Source organism: Hippoglossus hippoglossus, chromosome 23 (genome assembly GCF_009819705.1).
Source record: "Hippoglossus hippoglossus isolate fHipHip1 chromosome 23, fHipHip1.pri, whole genome shotgun sequence".
NCBI lineage: Eukaryota > Metazoa > Chordata > Actinopteri > Pleuronectiformes > Pleuronectidae > Hippoglossus > Hippoglossus hippoglossus.
The window spans coordinates 16,640,836-16,656,159 of NC_047173.1; the positions used below are offsets into that span (position 1 = coordinate 16,640,836).

The following is a 15,324-nucleotide window of genomic DNA, read 5'->3' on the forward strand; positions in this document are numbered from 1 at the left end:
AGACAGACAGACATTGAGTTTCTGTCTTCCCTTGAAGCTACACTTCTCTCACCAGTGAGGCCACGGTGAAGCCGATAACCTCGATGCAGCCGTCGTCATGGCGCTGGGGTTCGAAGTCTCTGTGGTCGCCTGTGTTTCCCCACGGCATGGTGCCAGCACAGTACCTACACACACGTTGGGACAATGTTAACATCAAGACACTTACAGCAACATGTGACTTTCACTGAGCCACAGCGCCCTCTGCAGACACATGTGGGGATTCTCTCTGTTGGAGCTCTGACTGAAGCGAAACACAGCTGAACCGTGGACATCACCCAGAACCTGAACCAGAGGAGCTGCTGCTGTAACAACTCCACCAAAGTTTCCTGCTGAATATTGGAGATAAACTCCGTTTTTTTAATAACCTCTGAGTCGTTTTAACTGATCCACAGTTCAACTTGCTGGAGCTGATTCTTGCTGGAGCTGATTCTGTAAACCCAAATATCACTTCCCACGTTCGAAGCTAACACATCAGATGCTTTCCAGGATCACGTTCATCTTCTGAGTCTCTGGACTTCCCCCCCGACCACAGGCACTGAATTAGTTCTCATTGTTTTAATGTCTAACCAGGGAGATGATGTAACTGCTGGTGTGGGAGGATCTGAATCAACAGCTCCAGTGTCTCAGTATGAAACCTGAACGAGACCTGCGGCCCCCCCCCCCCACCGACTTCAGAGGCCACTGACCCACTTTAGATTCATTTCATTACAGACTTTCACTGGAGAGTTGCAGCGTCTCGTGGTTACGATGCTTCAAAGGCTCAAGTGAAACCGTGAATTATCACAATTGAGTGAAATTGTTTTGCTGCGAAAATTAACCTCATTCAAATGTTGCGTTGCTTATTCATAAAAAAAACAAAAGCTGTTGAAGATACGAAGGAGGCCCACTTGACATCTATTCACCTACCTGGGAATGTTCAGAAACACAATGCACTGGAACTTCAGCTCCTGGATCTTGGCGGTTAGATCTGTCCCGTCACACTGAGGAAGATACAGAATGTGAATATGAATGAGGGAGAGCGATTTATGTTGACATAACAGATTTGCGGGGAGGACGAGTGTTTTGCAGGTGAACGGAGCGTGCACCCGTCCACTGAACTCTTCTGCTTTCACTGCCTGAGAGTTTCCTGATGTGTTTACTCGTCGCTTCAAGCCTCAACCTCACTTCTGAGTTTTCACTCTCGGTTTCAATTATGTTCTGATGTGGGAGATGGAAAGTAACGGATGGAGGTGAAGGTTCACATCCGTTAGAGCCACCAGGCACATATTGTACCATCGTGAAGCTCAGTTATTTGTTTGAAGTTAGCGAAGCATGTTCTTTGGTGTTTAGCAGGGAGGTGTGTGGTTAGTGATAGAGCAGCAGCAGCGTGGAGGTGTGTGGTCAGTGATAGAGCAGCAGCGTGGAGGTGTGTGGTCAGTGACAGAGCAGCAGCGTGGAGGTGTGTGGTTAGTGATAGAGCAGCAGCAGCGTGGAGGTGTGTGGTCAGTGATAGAGCAGCAGCGTGGAGGTGTGTGGTTAGTGATAGAGCAGCAGCAGCGTGGAGGTGTGTGGTCAGTGATAGAGCAGCAGCGTGGAGGTGTGTGGTCAGTGATAGAGCAGCAGCAGCGTGGAGGTGTGGGGTCAGTGATAGAGCAGCAGCGTGGAGGTGTGTGGTCAGTGACAGAGCAGCAGCAGCGTGGAGGTGTGTGGTCAGTGACAGAGCAGCAGCGTGGAGGTGTGTGGTCAGTGACAGAGCAGCAGCGTGGAGGTGTGTGGTCAGTGACAGAGCAGCAGCGTGGAGGTGTGTGGTCAGTGACAGAGCAGCAGCGTGGAGGTGTGTGGTCAGTGACAGAGCAGCAGCGTGGAGGTGTGTGGTCAGTGATAGAGCAGCAGCAGCGTGGAGGTGTGTGGTCAGTGATAGAGCAGCAGCGTGGAGGTGTGTGGTCAGTGACAGAGCAGCAGCGTGGAGGTGTGTGGTCAGTGACAGAGCAGCAGCGTGGAGGTGTGTGGTCAGTGACAGAGCAGCAGCGTGGTCAGTGACAGAGCAGCAGCGTGGAGGTGTGTGGTCAGTGATAGAGCAGCAGCGTGGAGGTGTGTGGTCAGTGACAGAGCAGCAGCGTGGAGGTGTGTGGTCAGTGACAGAGCGTCTCTGTGGGGCAGAGAGGATTCCAGTGTCTGGCTAAAGGACGCTTCAGCCTGAAAGATGTCAGACGAGCAGTTGAAAGACGATGTTTCTAATCACTCGGCCGACCTGCTGCCCGGACATGTCGACATGGAAGGTGATACAGACCCAGAGAGAGAGAGAGAGAGAGAGAGAGAGAGAGAGAGAGAGAGAGAGAGAGTGTGTGTTAACACTCACCACCACTCTGACGTGCTTGGACAAGTCCCTTGAGCTTCTCTGGAGGAAATCTGAGAACGCAGCCTGCACGTGCGCACACACACACACACACACACACACACACACACACACACACACACACACACACACACACACACACACACACACACACACAGACAGAGAAAATGATCCAATCAAGCAGAATTACAGATCATTACATTTCCCTAAAAGAGATAACGCCCCCTGTAACTTCCACCCACCACTTCTTATTGCACTTCCCTCACAAAATATCTGCACAAAAAACGGAATTCAATTAATTTTTGTATGACTTGTTTAAGCTTTAAATTCGTATCAGACCAGTTCTCATAAATGAAGCTGGAAAAACAATGAATAACTTATCAGAAATTCTACAAACTACAAGTGTAGAATAAACAGTCAAAATGAAATCCTACTTCCACCTCGGATTTAAAGGAAATTAAACATAACCTTTTCTATTTTCTCTCCCTCTGTCTTCCATCCCCTCCATCTCTCCTTCTATCACTCCTTCCCCCTAATTCCTCTCCTTCACCTAATAAACATTTCCTCTCAGTCACATTGTCATTCTCGTGTGTGTGAAGACTCAAGTGGGACACTCACTCCTGCATAGAACATCTTGTTGCGGAAGCGACTGTTAAACTTTTCCGGGTTGGCCTCTGGGAACACGCAGAGAAGAAAAGAAGGAGAACATATTAAATATGCTGCAATTATCAGTGGAATGAAAAATGAAAACTAAACACAGAGGCATCGAGTAATAGACCGAGAAGTTTTTACTCTCATGCACGAATGTGTTCTTTTTAATATTTCATGATATTCAGCTTCTCGTTTCGTTCACAGCGGTGGAGTATGTGGCACTAAAGGGAAAGAGAGGGACCTAATGGAATATGAATAGAGATAATACAGAGGTGAAAATTAGAGAGAAGGACATTAAAATAGATTTCCACTGACCTCTGGACTCGTGGAACTCCAGGGTGACGTGAGCGTCGAAGCCCAGGCTGAAGTAGTTGTTGAACACATTGAGAGGCAGCTGAGGACGCGGGAATAACACAAGTGATGCATTAGCATAAATATAAATATCCAGGTTCAGCTACAAGCATCATCTCCATTCATTTAAAGATCCTCTTGTGAAAATGTGCAGATTTATTTTATCCTCTTCTCATGTTTGCCACTTGTGAGGATATTGTATGTTAGGATTTCATGACGTGACCCGACAGTCTTGATTGAAATATAATCAAGTCTGAATTTGTAGATCTTCGTGATCCTAGGAGTCGTTCCACCACCACACTGAGCTGACGTCTCACCTTCTGCGTTCCCTCCTCTGGCAGAGCAGCACTCTTCTCCACCAGCAGGTTCCACCTGTCGAGCTGCACAACAGAACCGTCCTCCACGTGACACAGAACCTTGGACACGGGCTCGTCTGTGTAACCCTGCGCAGAGAGACACACAAACACATGCTTTGTTTTGTCTGACCAACAACTGAACATCAAACATCAAGTCCTCACATTTAACAATCACAATATCACAATAAAACAATGGCTCTCTTTCTCCTCCAGTCAATACATGCGCCTCCCTTCCTACTCTCTCCACATCATGTTAGTTTTTTAGTTTGTCTCCTTCTGGACCAGGTCAGGAAGTCAGTGTGCCAAGGACACGTGCACGCACACGCACGCACGCACAGCAGAGCTCACACCCGACTCACAGTAAGTCACAGGGACATTCACACCCACACTGAGAGAGACGGGGACGAGTTTTGGTTTGTAAGAGCGAGAGAGGAGGAAAGAGGGGATGAAAGGAAATGAAAGGAGGAAGGAGCAGAGAAAAGAAATAGACGCAGCAGCAACAGAGACAAAGTGGAGAGAACATCCTGCAAGAGGACGAACTGGGGACACACTGATTACACTAATTACACACACACGGTAGATAGGATTTCTCGCCGTTCAAAGCATCTGTATCTGACTGAATCAGTTTTACTTTGTTCCGCTGAAGATGCTAAAGTCCTTCACTCGCCCTTCAGCGTTCAACACTGTGCGCAGAGACTGCAATCAGAAATCAGTGGAGTAGCAAGGTCCTGCCAACACACACGTGCTCGACCAATGAGTGAGTCCGTCTCAGCTGTAAATTAGGACATTTCCACCCCCCGTTGTTATATCAGCAAATATCTAATTAAAACCAAACTTAGCAGGAAAACGAACGTGTGATAATTGTCTGTATCTTAGTAGAATTTCCCTCGGAGATAACTTCCCTTTGATCCAACTTATTTTAATAACGATGTGTAAAAACAACGTGACCTCAGCTGCATTAAACAGACACAGGGGACACTTGTGAGTGATTGAGCACGGGGAGGAGAAGCTGCCACATCCTGTCGCTCTCCGTCACCCTCTGCGAAGTCAAGGCTAGGAACTCACCCCGCCCCAGTTGAGCGTCCTGGCGAGGTCATTTCCTGTTCCCAGAGGAAGAACAGCGACCGGAGGCTGGGGGTTCATCTGCAGCTCATCGAGCGTGGACAGGATCCACCCAACCTACAGAGAGAGGTTCAAAAGGAAAGAGTTATTACTAAAACACAACAGAAAGATAAACTCAGCTTTTTTACCTCAGAAAAACTAAATAAGACAATCAAACCATAAAATCCTGATTTCTCTGAGACGTTTTTGGTTTTTTCTTTCCCTGAGAAATGCTGGAGAACTTCACAGAGTCTTACCGTCCCGTCTCCTCCACAGGCGAGGATCCTCAGATTTGGCACTTTCCGGTACAACTCCAACCTGACGGGTCACAAATTGCACAGAGCAGAGTGAGGCTCGTTTGTAGAAGGAGCGTCTCTGGCAGAGCGCTGCGCTGATTGGTGCTGAGTGGGTGTAATTGGTCCGAGTTCCTTGAAATCTTCCCCCAACCCATGGGGAAGTGCATTTTAACGAATAGGAGGAGACAACGACTAAAACTGAAGTGAGAAAATGTCTGTACTTTCGTCCGAGCAGTGGGCTGCGATAATGGTCCCATTTAAAATGAATATTTCAACAGAAAATTATAAATCACTCCAAGTTCATGACTGTTTTCTAGTTTGAATTTAATAAAATAATACTTCTGTGGTGAAGGGGTACTTACGCCTCTCGCAGGCCGCCGTGCGACAGGTCGAACACCTGTCGAGGGTTCAAGATCCACATGAACATCTGTAACACCTTGGCGCCCTACAGGGAGAAAAACAGAAAACACATAATTTAATCACGATACAGACCCAGAGAGACAGTGTTGTGTTTTTCTACGAGTCTGGCAACATCACACACGTCTTCATTTACACATTTATAAACATGATGGGATCTCTTCTGCCCAGTGTTTCAAACACATGATAATAAAAGATTTATAAAATGTTCCCCGACCTGGTTGCCGCCGCTCTTCGGATTGACGAAGACCAAGATGGGCTTCATGAGAGGAGAAGGAAGCGGCTTCAACATGAACGGACGCCATTTGGAATCCTGCACAAAGAGACAGAAGAAGACAGATGAGGGACAATGTGCAGAAACAATAATCACAATATATTAATTGTGTTGATGTATATAGTGAATGTATAGTACTGTTTATAGTATATCAAACTTAATTGTCACAGTTTTACTTACGTCCAGTCCCTTCTTGCTTGTCCTTCGTTTAAAAGACGTCCGCTTTTTTCTCCTTGCCGAGTTCTTAAGTGAGCTCTGAGGGACAGACACACAACACACACACAAAGTTCAGTGGCTAGTTCACTGTCGTGGTGTCCCTGGTGATGGTAATTAAAAGTGCAGTGAAACATGTGATGTGACTGAGGGATACGTGTGTGTGTGTGTACGTGTGTGTACGTGTGTGTGTGTGTGTGTGTGTGTGTGTGTGTGATAATGGAGACACAAACCCAGTTCCCTCAGACAGATCAGACATGTGTCAGCTCATATCACGTCATAGGCAACGATGCACACGCACACACACACACAGTTTGGACACAGTCCTTCTATTATCGTTTTATATTTAGATCCAACAAGTCATTTCTCATTAATGTCACTATATGGCAGCCAGTGAACTTTATCCACCACTGGACTGGGAGCTTTGCAACGGGAGCGTGTGTGTGTGTGTGTGTGTGTGTGTGTCTGTGTTGTCAGTTGTGTTTGTGTAGACCTGTGGTTTCCTGACTTTGATGATCCAGGAGGGGGGCACTATGACTCCAGCGTGGGCCCCCAGAGAACACGGCTCCTCGATCTGATGCAGCATGAAACACGTCACCTTGTTGTGGAACTGCGACAGAAACAGAAACATGAACGACCCTCGTTATCGTTTCAAAATAAAAGGTTTCCAGATGCTGCAGTTCATGTTTTAAATCCCTGTTTTACCAGACTCTTTGTCACTGTGTGTGTGTGTGTGTGTGTGTGTGTGTGTGTGTGTGTGTGTGTGTGTGTGTGTGTGTGTGTGAGTGTGTATTTCAGAGGATGAGTTACTTACAGCCAGTTTACACCAAGAACAACTGATGGCGATGATTTCTTTACTGTGGAAGAACTTCTGTTGAAAACTCTGCAGAGACGGAGAAAAGTACGCTGGGGTAATTTACAGGAACACTGTCAACTGACCAACAACAACAACATTAGTGTGTGTCTGTGTGTGTGTGCGTGTGTGTGTGAACGTGTGTTACCTTTCCACATTGTCTACATTTGCCGTCTTGTCTTCGTCTGTGAACCCAGTGATGTCTCAGTGCGTTCTGCTGTCAGAGAAAGAAACATTCAACACGCTCATTCTTTTTCTCACCGTGTGAACATGATGCACAATAATTCCTCTTCTCACACACACACACACACACACACACACACAGACACACACACTTACATCTCTGAGGCATCGGGATCCTCCCTCTCTGAACGTCGGTTTACAGCGGAAGTTAATCTACACGGACGCAGAATAAATAATTAACAAACACTGAATATCACATTATATTAGCAGCAGGTTGACATACAACCACATGAATATTTAACAGCTGGAATTCATAAATACATCATCTACACTAATGGAAATTATGCAATCGTGATAAAATGCACTACAGACTTGTTTCTGTCTGTAGTTAGTCTCTGACTCTGAACACTAAGCTGCCTGCTCTAAGTATATTTGAACTGAATTGAAACAATATTTGTCGGACTTCCAGGAGGACAATTCTGAATTTATACACTAAATTCTCCTCAACAACAATAGTGCATGTTGTGTGTGTGTGTGTGTGTGTGTGTGTGTGTGTGTCTGTGTGTGCATGTGTGCGTCATACCTTCTCTAGCTGCTCTATGCAGCCAGTGTGAACAACGATCTTACAGGCTGCACATTTCCTCCTGGGGGCCGACTTCTTGAAGAAGAAAACAGATACAGAACACAGAGGGCAGTGAGATACACACAAACACACACACACACACACACACACACACACAAACACAAACACAAGCTGTGTAAAGACGCACACCCTGTTGCACTCTCACAACAGCAAACAAACACACAGATACACACTGAAATGTTCTCAAGATGCCCAAACATTTCATTTCTTCTCTTTAAAAATTGCTTCAGCAGATTTTTTACCAGCAGCTCCGACAACACAGGGGCCTCAGGCATGAAAACCTCCTCAATGACATTTTACACTTTCAGTTATTTTTCCAGACTCAAATAACAAATATGAACGAATTATAATGACAGTGAATTAGCATTGATTGAGCAGCTGGAAGCAAACCTGCTGTACTGCTTTTTATACTACACATTGCCCAAAGGGGACAATAAAGATACCCTTGATTAGGGAGCAGAATACAATATGTTGTATATCATATGTAATTATCATAAATTGAACAATGTAAGTGTTTAAACAACTTCCGGCAGGACCAAAGCGGCGGTGGCGCCCAGAGCTGAGCTGCTTCTACGACTAAAAGCAAACACATTATTACCGCTGATGACGACTGACACTGTAAATCTGAGGTTTAAAACCAGATGCCTCCGTGATGGCCTCAGTCATTTGTCAAACTGTGTAACTGGCAATAAAGAATAATAAGCAAACACTCCAGTTGCCAAATTGCCGTTTGCCTTAGATGAATAATATGGCCCCGCTGCCCCCCCCGCCCGCCCCCCCGCTCCTGCAAGACCAACTAGTCATTATGGGTAATAATATGACAGCTGATATTGGAGTGGTCACAGAGTTCACTCCTGATCGTCACCGTGAGCAACACTTAGCGGCAAAGTGCCTCTGATAGAAAATGTCACGTAAACAAAGTGAATTCATTTTTCACAGTCGTATCTCGTCGGTTATTGGTTCTGAATGTTCCACCACAGAACCGCCTTCAGAAGAAGTACCACGCCGCATCAGAGGAGCAGATCCTCTTACTGACAGAACGTGAGGGAATGAAGAGTCCAGGACTGATAAACCGGCCACTGACCACACAACTGAACAACTGCTCTGCCCCGTCAGCAAAACACCACAAGGTGTCAAAGCTCATTATCAATCACTTTATCATGTCCTAAGGAATCACATGTTAAAAATCATGTTCCCATACCGGGAGTCGAACCCGGGCCACCTGGGTGAAAACCAGGAATCCTAACCGCTAGACCATATGGGACATGGTCACTGTTGATCCTAACTGAAGTTTGAACATCTCTTTGTGCAGCAGTGTTGACATCTTTCACTTTTTAAATCATTTGGACGATATCGAGGTCATGAGTCAGTCTCAGCTGTCAATCATGATGTTTCACCGTGTTTTAATGTGATCGAATAACTAATTAAAACCAAACTGACTGAAACTAACTAAAATGACAGAAACCATCTTTGAGAAAGTTCATTGACGTCCATTATGACTCCTTAGTTTGCTCCATGTCCCGTCTGCAAACATGGTGGAGGCGGTGTGTTTATGACGTTTATGATGGTGTTTAACACTGCAGTCTGCCACCAGGGGGCAATCAGGATGGTTTGGCATAACTTTTCATGTCGTCCATCTTTAAATATCGTTGATCTCACAGAGCAGATGTTGCTCCGTCCAAACTAAACAGCGGTAAACAAGTACAGCAACACATCAGGTTAATTAACAAGCTAAAGCTTAACAAGTCCAGATTTGCAGTGAGCGCAGACAAGCGAGTGACGTTAACGCAGGATGGTCGGCCTCTATGTTAAGTCTCCCTCTGAACCTCAGTGAGAATTTGTAAACAGAGGGGACAGGGTTTTGCAGGAAGACTCTTACATCAGCTCTCCCTGCTGAGTTTTAAAGCCTCAGCTGCAGCCCTCACAGCGCCTGGTTTATCCCGGATGACTGAGACTAAATCCGCCGTATCCACAGCGGCCGTGCACAGGTAGGAATGTGATTCCACTGACGTCAGCTTGTCATTGTAAGAAGCACACAGCTCACAACGCCGCTGAAATATTTATCTAATTAAATTCATGACAGCGAGAGAGAGAGAGAGATTATGGTGAATTTGTTTTCGCGGCAGCTCCGTCTTCACGGGCAGCGGCAGCGGCAGCGGCCTGTGTTACACTGTGTTGTCGAACACAGTGTAATTGCATGTCATCGACGGAAATGTACAGACATGTCATTATATTCACGTCCGACTGAAAGGCTATTTCTCAGCTCTCTATTCCAAGAGCCCCTGCTCCTTGTTAAAAGGTGTGATATGATTTCTATTCGTCTCAACACGCTCGTGGCTCCTCACAGTTTACAGATAAGAGTCGACTTCATGCTGTTTCCTAACCACTCAGATGGACCAGACCAGATTTCACGCTTCTCATTTCTTGTAAATTCCCCCCAAAAAAAAATAATAACTGAGCTGCAGCATGTGAGCAACATTCAGTTGAATTCAACTCCGACTATAAACAAGTTCTTTGAGTTCAGCGCTGAAATCAGCACCGTGCGTTTGGAAATTACAGCGCTGCGTGTTCTCTTTCTTCCCACTCCATCCTCTGATGTGAAATCCACAACAACACATTTCAACACCACCAACAACACATTTCAACACCATCACCACCACCGCTGCTGCTGCTGCAATCGGCCGCTGCAGCTCTGGGGCAATAAGCCCAAAAGGTATGTCATCAGTTATTTCCTTTTAGTGGAATTAAAGTGATGACGGCTTTTCAGAGCAAAGAAAAGATTTGTCACTGCTCTGCAGAATATGATGTATGATGTCGGTACCAATTTATCAGTTGGCCAATAAAAAGCCAAAATGAGCCTTATCAGCATTTATTTATTTTATCACACACACCACAGGTTTGTGCAGCTAAATCCTTATTAGGACTTACGGTCATTAATCTGTTCGATTAGCACATATGTATAATTCTCTCATAATAAACTGAAGTCATTGTTTATTATTCATTATTATTTACTATAAATAGTCATATCAACATGCCTCCTCTTTCTTAATTCCACCGCTGGAGAAGAGGCCTTGGAGGAAGAATAATAACTCCTGCTGCCTCCGGCTGATTTAATGATTTTATTGATTTATTTATGGACTCCTTTTATCGTGGGATTTGAACCAATCAATCATGGTTCTTTTGAAGTGTCTCCATGGTCCCAAAGTGCCCATGCCCCTCAGAGCGCTGCGTTCTGTCCCTAATCTAAACTTTAATCATGACCAATTTGTGCCTAATCCAAACCTTAGGCTACCCACAGTTCACATCCTCTCACCCCGAACCTTAACCATCACACTGCCTAACCCCAAGGCCCTGCGTGTACACCACTCACTGCAGTCTTCAGTAAGCAGGTGTCCTCTCCGAGATAACACAGCTCTCCTGAGCAGCTCGTCTCCATCCACAGGTGATCTCCGTTCACGGCGTTCTCCTGCAGGGACACAGACGAGAGGCACAAAGAGGGAAACGATGATATAATAACTCGCATTATCCTCCCGCGTGTCTCACTCAGATCGCTTTCAGTCGTGTTAAACTGCGACCACATGCACACAAAGAGCGCCCGGCAGCGCGAGTGGTCAACAAGTGTGTCAAGCACATAATTGCCGCCGCTGAGTGGGACGGTAATTTCACAGTGCATGTTTATTTTAGGTGCTGAGCAAAACACGACAGGGCCCCGAATGCAAACACACAACTACACAACACACATCTATACGCATACAAACATGTGAGTGTCTATGAGTGCATGAGTGCGTCAGCGGGAGGATGTCAGCTTTCTGAAAGGGATCTGATTTACTATCACTGCGTCATTTATTACAATATATGCTTAACATGCTAAATATCTAAAATATGAGGATTGTATGATTTTCTCTGTCACAGGTGAAAGTATATTTTGACGATGTCACCTTTGACTTTGGGAAATTATAATGAGGAAAAAAAGGATTAATCAATTTATCTATTAAAATAAAAGTCGATTCATTTAAACCACATTGGTTAAAAGTAGCAATACCATAAAACTAAATAATACAAAATAATATTAATAATATAGAAATACTTCTCTGCAAATTAAAATGTCACGTCACTTAAGTAAAAGTACCATAAAAATAAATTATATAAACAAATCGTCCCTGCCAGTAAAACGGTCCCTTAAGTAAAATTAAGTTAAATTATCAAAAGAAAAATGATCTTTACCTTCAGGAAACTCTCAGTTTTTCACTTTTCTCAGATGTTAAATTATGGATAAAATTTGGTTTTGCCATCGTTATCAAATTCAACCTAAAACCTTGAAATGACCCCACAGTGAATACGCACAAACAGGAACTGAATCATTAGCTCCTAAAAGGCTGTGTGTGTCTGGTGTGTGTGTGTGTGTGTGTGTGTGTGTGTGTGTGTGTGTGTGTGTGTGTGTGTGTGTGTGTGTGTGTGTGTGTGTGTGTGTGTGTGTGTGTGTGTCGTGCAGAGAGCTAAAGGCCAGTGATGATGGGCCGGAAGTGTCCCTGCAGACAGAGCCAGAGGGGAACCTCAGATCTGCCCCCCCCACCCCCCACAACAGTTTGTCTACTTACACCTTCCAATTAACAATACACCATGTTTTATTTACTGTTAATCAGCGCTGACTGATTTATTTAGTGCCTGACTGGTCCGTGTAAGAATCCAAATGGTAACAGACTTCAGATCATTCTACAGTAAAACCCTCCCTCTGCTACTGTCCCTCTCTTCTGGTTGAATCAGTTAAAAACAGCCGCCTCCCTTTCTTCCGTTACCTCCATTGTAAACGAGGTGAAGTTGGCAGCACCGGTTTCTTCACACCCTGTTTCAGAAACATTGCAAAAAAAACACACAACCACGGCAGAATAACGGCGAAACCAAAACGAGGCGGTTTGCCGTTATTGTTATGTTGTGTTGTGTTTGATATAAAATCTAGTAAAGTCACAGATACAACTAATTTATATAAATCATAGATAGAGCCAGAGATATGACACGTTTGCTGATTTGAAAATAAATAATGCAGAAAAGATGCGATTACGTTTACTTCAAATTACACAACCCCCCGAAAAAGTTTGGAAACATAAAACATTCTTTCCAAGCTCAAGACCTTTTTCTAGTTGTGGGAGAAAGTAGCCGCTTTTCGTTTCCACGCGAACATACGGCCGCTGAAACCAGTCTGCTAACAAATCTGTTGGCTTGAAAACCCAAATGTCATCCGGTGACTCAGCCAAACAGGACGAGGACAACGGACGCCGGGACTTTTTGTGCTGAATTTTTAAACCCCTTCAGATTTCATTTCTTTAAAGTAAGCGTGTTGGTAAAATCTTGCAGGACGAGACAAAACAAATCAAACGTATGAGTGCATGTGCATGTCTGACCGTCCAGTCCACGCCGGTGCGGAGCTCCTTGTTGGGGCCGTTGGATGCCGGAGGCAGGGAGGGCTGCGACGGGCCGAGGTGCTGGAGGCCTGAGCGGGAGATCGCCTTCCTGAAAAAAACCACATGAAAGAAGAGGAAATGTTCAAAACCAGCCCTGTCGTTCTTTTTTCCGTGACACAGCTCTTCATCAACGCAGAGCGGCCGAGTCGCACGGAGCCTCATTTCAGTTTAATCCAGCATGCAAATGAATTATTGATGTTCAGAGACCATTTCAGTGGGTTCAGCTGCAGATATTTGGTTGAGGAGAACCGGGAGCAGCTTGGAGGAGCGACTGCCAGCAGCACTTTAGGGTGATGAGAGAGAGAGAGAGGACAGAGCCGTTCTGTTAGAGGATGAGTCAGCATCCATCTCCCTCTCTCCATGTTCCAGTCTCTGACTCTCACCTGTGAAAACTTCCTCTTACCCTGTTTTTCAGTTTCCTTCTCTCTCTTGGTTTTTGATTTGACTGTATTTAAGGTTTTCATTATCACCTCCTTTATCCACGTGAAAGAAACAACCCACTTCACTCCACACATCGTATCAGCATCCAGGATCTTTAAGTATCAACAAGTGTCTTTCCTCAAGTGGCCTCTTAAGGTCCTGAAAAATGGTCCTAAATGTCAATCACAGTTTCTCACCATGCGGGGGGGGGGGGGGGCGTCTTATATCATATATTACAATATTATATACTATATATACTGAGAGTCTAATCCAAAGTACTCGGTTTACTGTGATTAAGTCTGAATTTGATGGCAGCATGTTTTTTATACTAAATACTTTAACTGACAGGTGTGTGTGTGTGTGTGTGTGTGTGTGTGTGTGTGTGTGTGTGTGTGTGTGTGTGTGTCTGTGTGTGTGTGTGTGTGTGTGTGTGTGTCTGTGTGTGTGGTCCAGGTATCACTATTGATGTGGAGGCCTGTTAACAGTCACATGCTGAGGCTAAGCAGGTAGTAGTTACTGTGAAGTGTATAGTAGGTAGAGGAGGTATACGTGTGTGTGTGTGTGTGTGTGTGTGTGTGTGTGTGTGTGTGTGTGTGTGTGTGTGTGTGTGTGTGTGTGTGTGTGTGTGTGTGTGTGTGTGTGTCTGTCAGTGGAAAAGGTTGCACGGAGCATCTGACCTCCCTGTTGAAAGTTTCAGTGGACGTCTGTCTAAAATTATCAACCAGGACAAAGAGGAGTCCACTTACACAACCTGTAACCTGATAACACAACCTGACACACGCAAACACACACACACACACACGACTCCTGGGATAAAAATAGTCTTGCGTGGGTGACAACAGCACAAACGCAAGGACGTATGGTGACGACTGGACATATGCCACGTGGAACAGGGGACCACACACACACACACCCACACACACAGACACACAATCAGACTGAGAACTGACCCACAGGTTGAAACCATTGGTTTGTCTGTACAAACCCATCAGCCCCTCCGGACTGGTCCCACTATCGCCACAGAAGAAGACGTAGTTTGTTCACGTCCACGATGCTGACAAGAGACAAATGTGCTGCCTCATGTGTGTGTGTGTGTGTGTGTGTGTGTGTGTGTGTGTGTGTGTGTGTGTGTGTGTGTGTGTGTGTGTGTGTGTGTACAATTCCAGGTAGCAACAATTCCCTGTAATGCACAATGACGTACTCATCACTGAACAAGATAAATGAGAACACACACTTGAATATGCAAACACACACACACACACACAGACACACACACACACACACACACACACACACACACACACACACACACACACACCCTCTCTCTCATTCAGAGGTCACGGGACACCATTATATTTGAGTGAGTCCTAATCTACTAAAAGCAACAGGATCACAGGCATTAAGGCTCACTCCCCTAAAATCTAAACAAACAGTGTGAAGCTTCTTTCAAACACACGTACACACACACACACACACACACACACACACACACACACACACACACACACACACACACACACACACACACACACACAGTTAATTCAAGTAGATCTGTGCTCAGGAGAGGCTGGAAAAGTCCATCAGTCTAAAAATAAATCTTGTTTTAAAAGCATTGAAATAAATCGGTGCCGTGTCATTCTCTCTTTAACGTGGTGACATTTCCTCCGGGTGTCCACGCGCCAGATTCACCAGCACAGACAGAATGAGGAGTGAGATGCAGGGAGGTTGTAAGA

The 15,324-nt window shown here is 45.2% G+C and overlaps 1 protein-coding gene and 1 non-coding gene across 7 annotated transcripts in view; both read right to left on the reverse strand.

The window, feature by feature from the left end:
• Positions 1 to 15,324, reverse strand: part of dgki (diacylglycerol kinase, iota) — a 45,032-nt gene that overhangs the window by 9,105 nt on the left and 20,603 nt on the right. For 2 of the 6 annotated variants that reach the window (XM_034578756.1, XM_034578759.1), the window contains exons 2-19: positions 13,112 to 13,220; positions 11,083 to 11,178; positions 7,653 to 7,727; positions 7,226 to 7,282; positions 7,035 to 7,100; positions 6,848 to 6,916; positions 6,527 to 6,643; positions 6,001 to 6,075; positions 5,764 to 5,859; positions 5,492 to 5,574; positions 5,091 to 5,151; positions 4,798 to 4,911; positions 3,694 to 3,819; positions 3,341 to 3,419; positions 2,993 to 3,048; positions 2,378 to 2,440; positions 946 to 1,019; positions 53 to 164 (exon numbers count right to left, since the gene is read on the reverse strand). In XM_034578756.1, the coding sequence (XP_034434647.1) occupies positions 53 to 164; positions 946 to 1,019; positions 2,378 to 2,440; positions 2,993 to 3,048; positions 3,341 to 3,419; positions 3,694 to 3,819; positions 4,798 to 4,911; positions 5,091 to 5,151; positions 5,492 to 5,574; positions 5,764 to 5,859; positions 6,001 to 6,075; positions 6,527 to 6,643; positions 6,848 to 6,916; positions 7,035 to 7,100; positions 7,226 to 7,282; positions 7,653 to 7,727; positions 11,083 to 11,178; positions 13,112 to 13,220 (1,528 nt within the window). Of the gene's footprint in view, positions 1 to 52; positions 165 to 945; positions 1,020 to 2,377; positions 2,441 to 2,992; positions 3,049 to 3,340; positions 3,420 to 3,693; positions 3,820 to 4,797; positions 4,912 to 5,090; positions 5,152 to 5,491; positions 5,575 to 5,763; positions 5,860 to 6,000; positions 6,076 to 6,526; positions 6,644 to 6,847; positions 6,917 to 7,034; positions 7,104 to 7,225; positions 7,283 to 7,652; positions 7,728 to 11,082; positions 11,179 to 13,111; positions 13,221 to 15,324 lie in introns of all 6 variants that reach the window. The other 4 variants (XM_034578754.1, XM_034578758.1, XM_034578757.1 and 1 more) reach the window with 3 other exon arrangements.
• Positions 8,905 to 8,976, reverse strand: trnae-uuc. The gene has a single exon. It is a non-coding gene; the product is annotated as a tRNA-Glu (tRNA).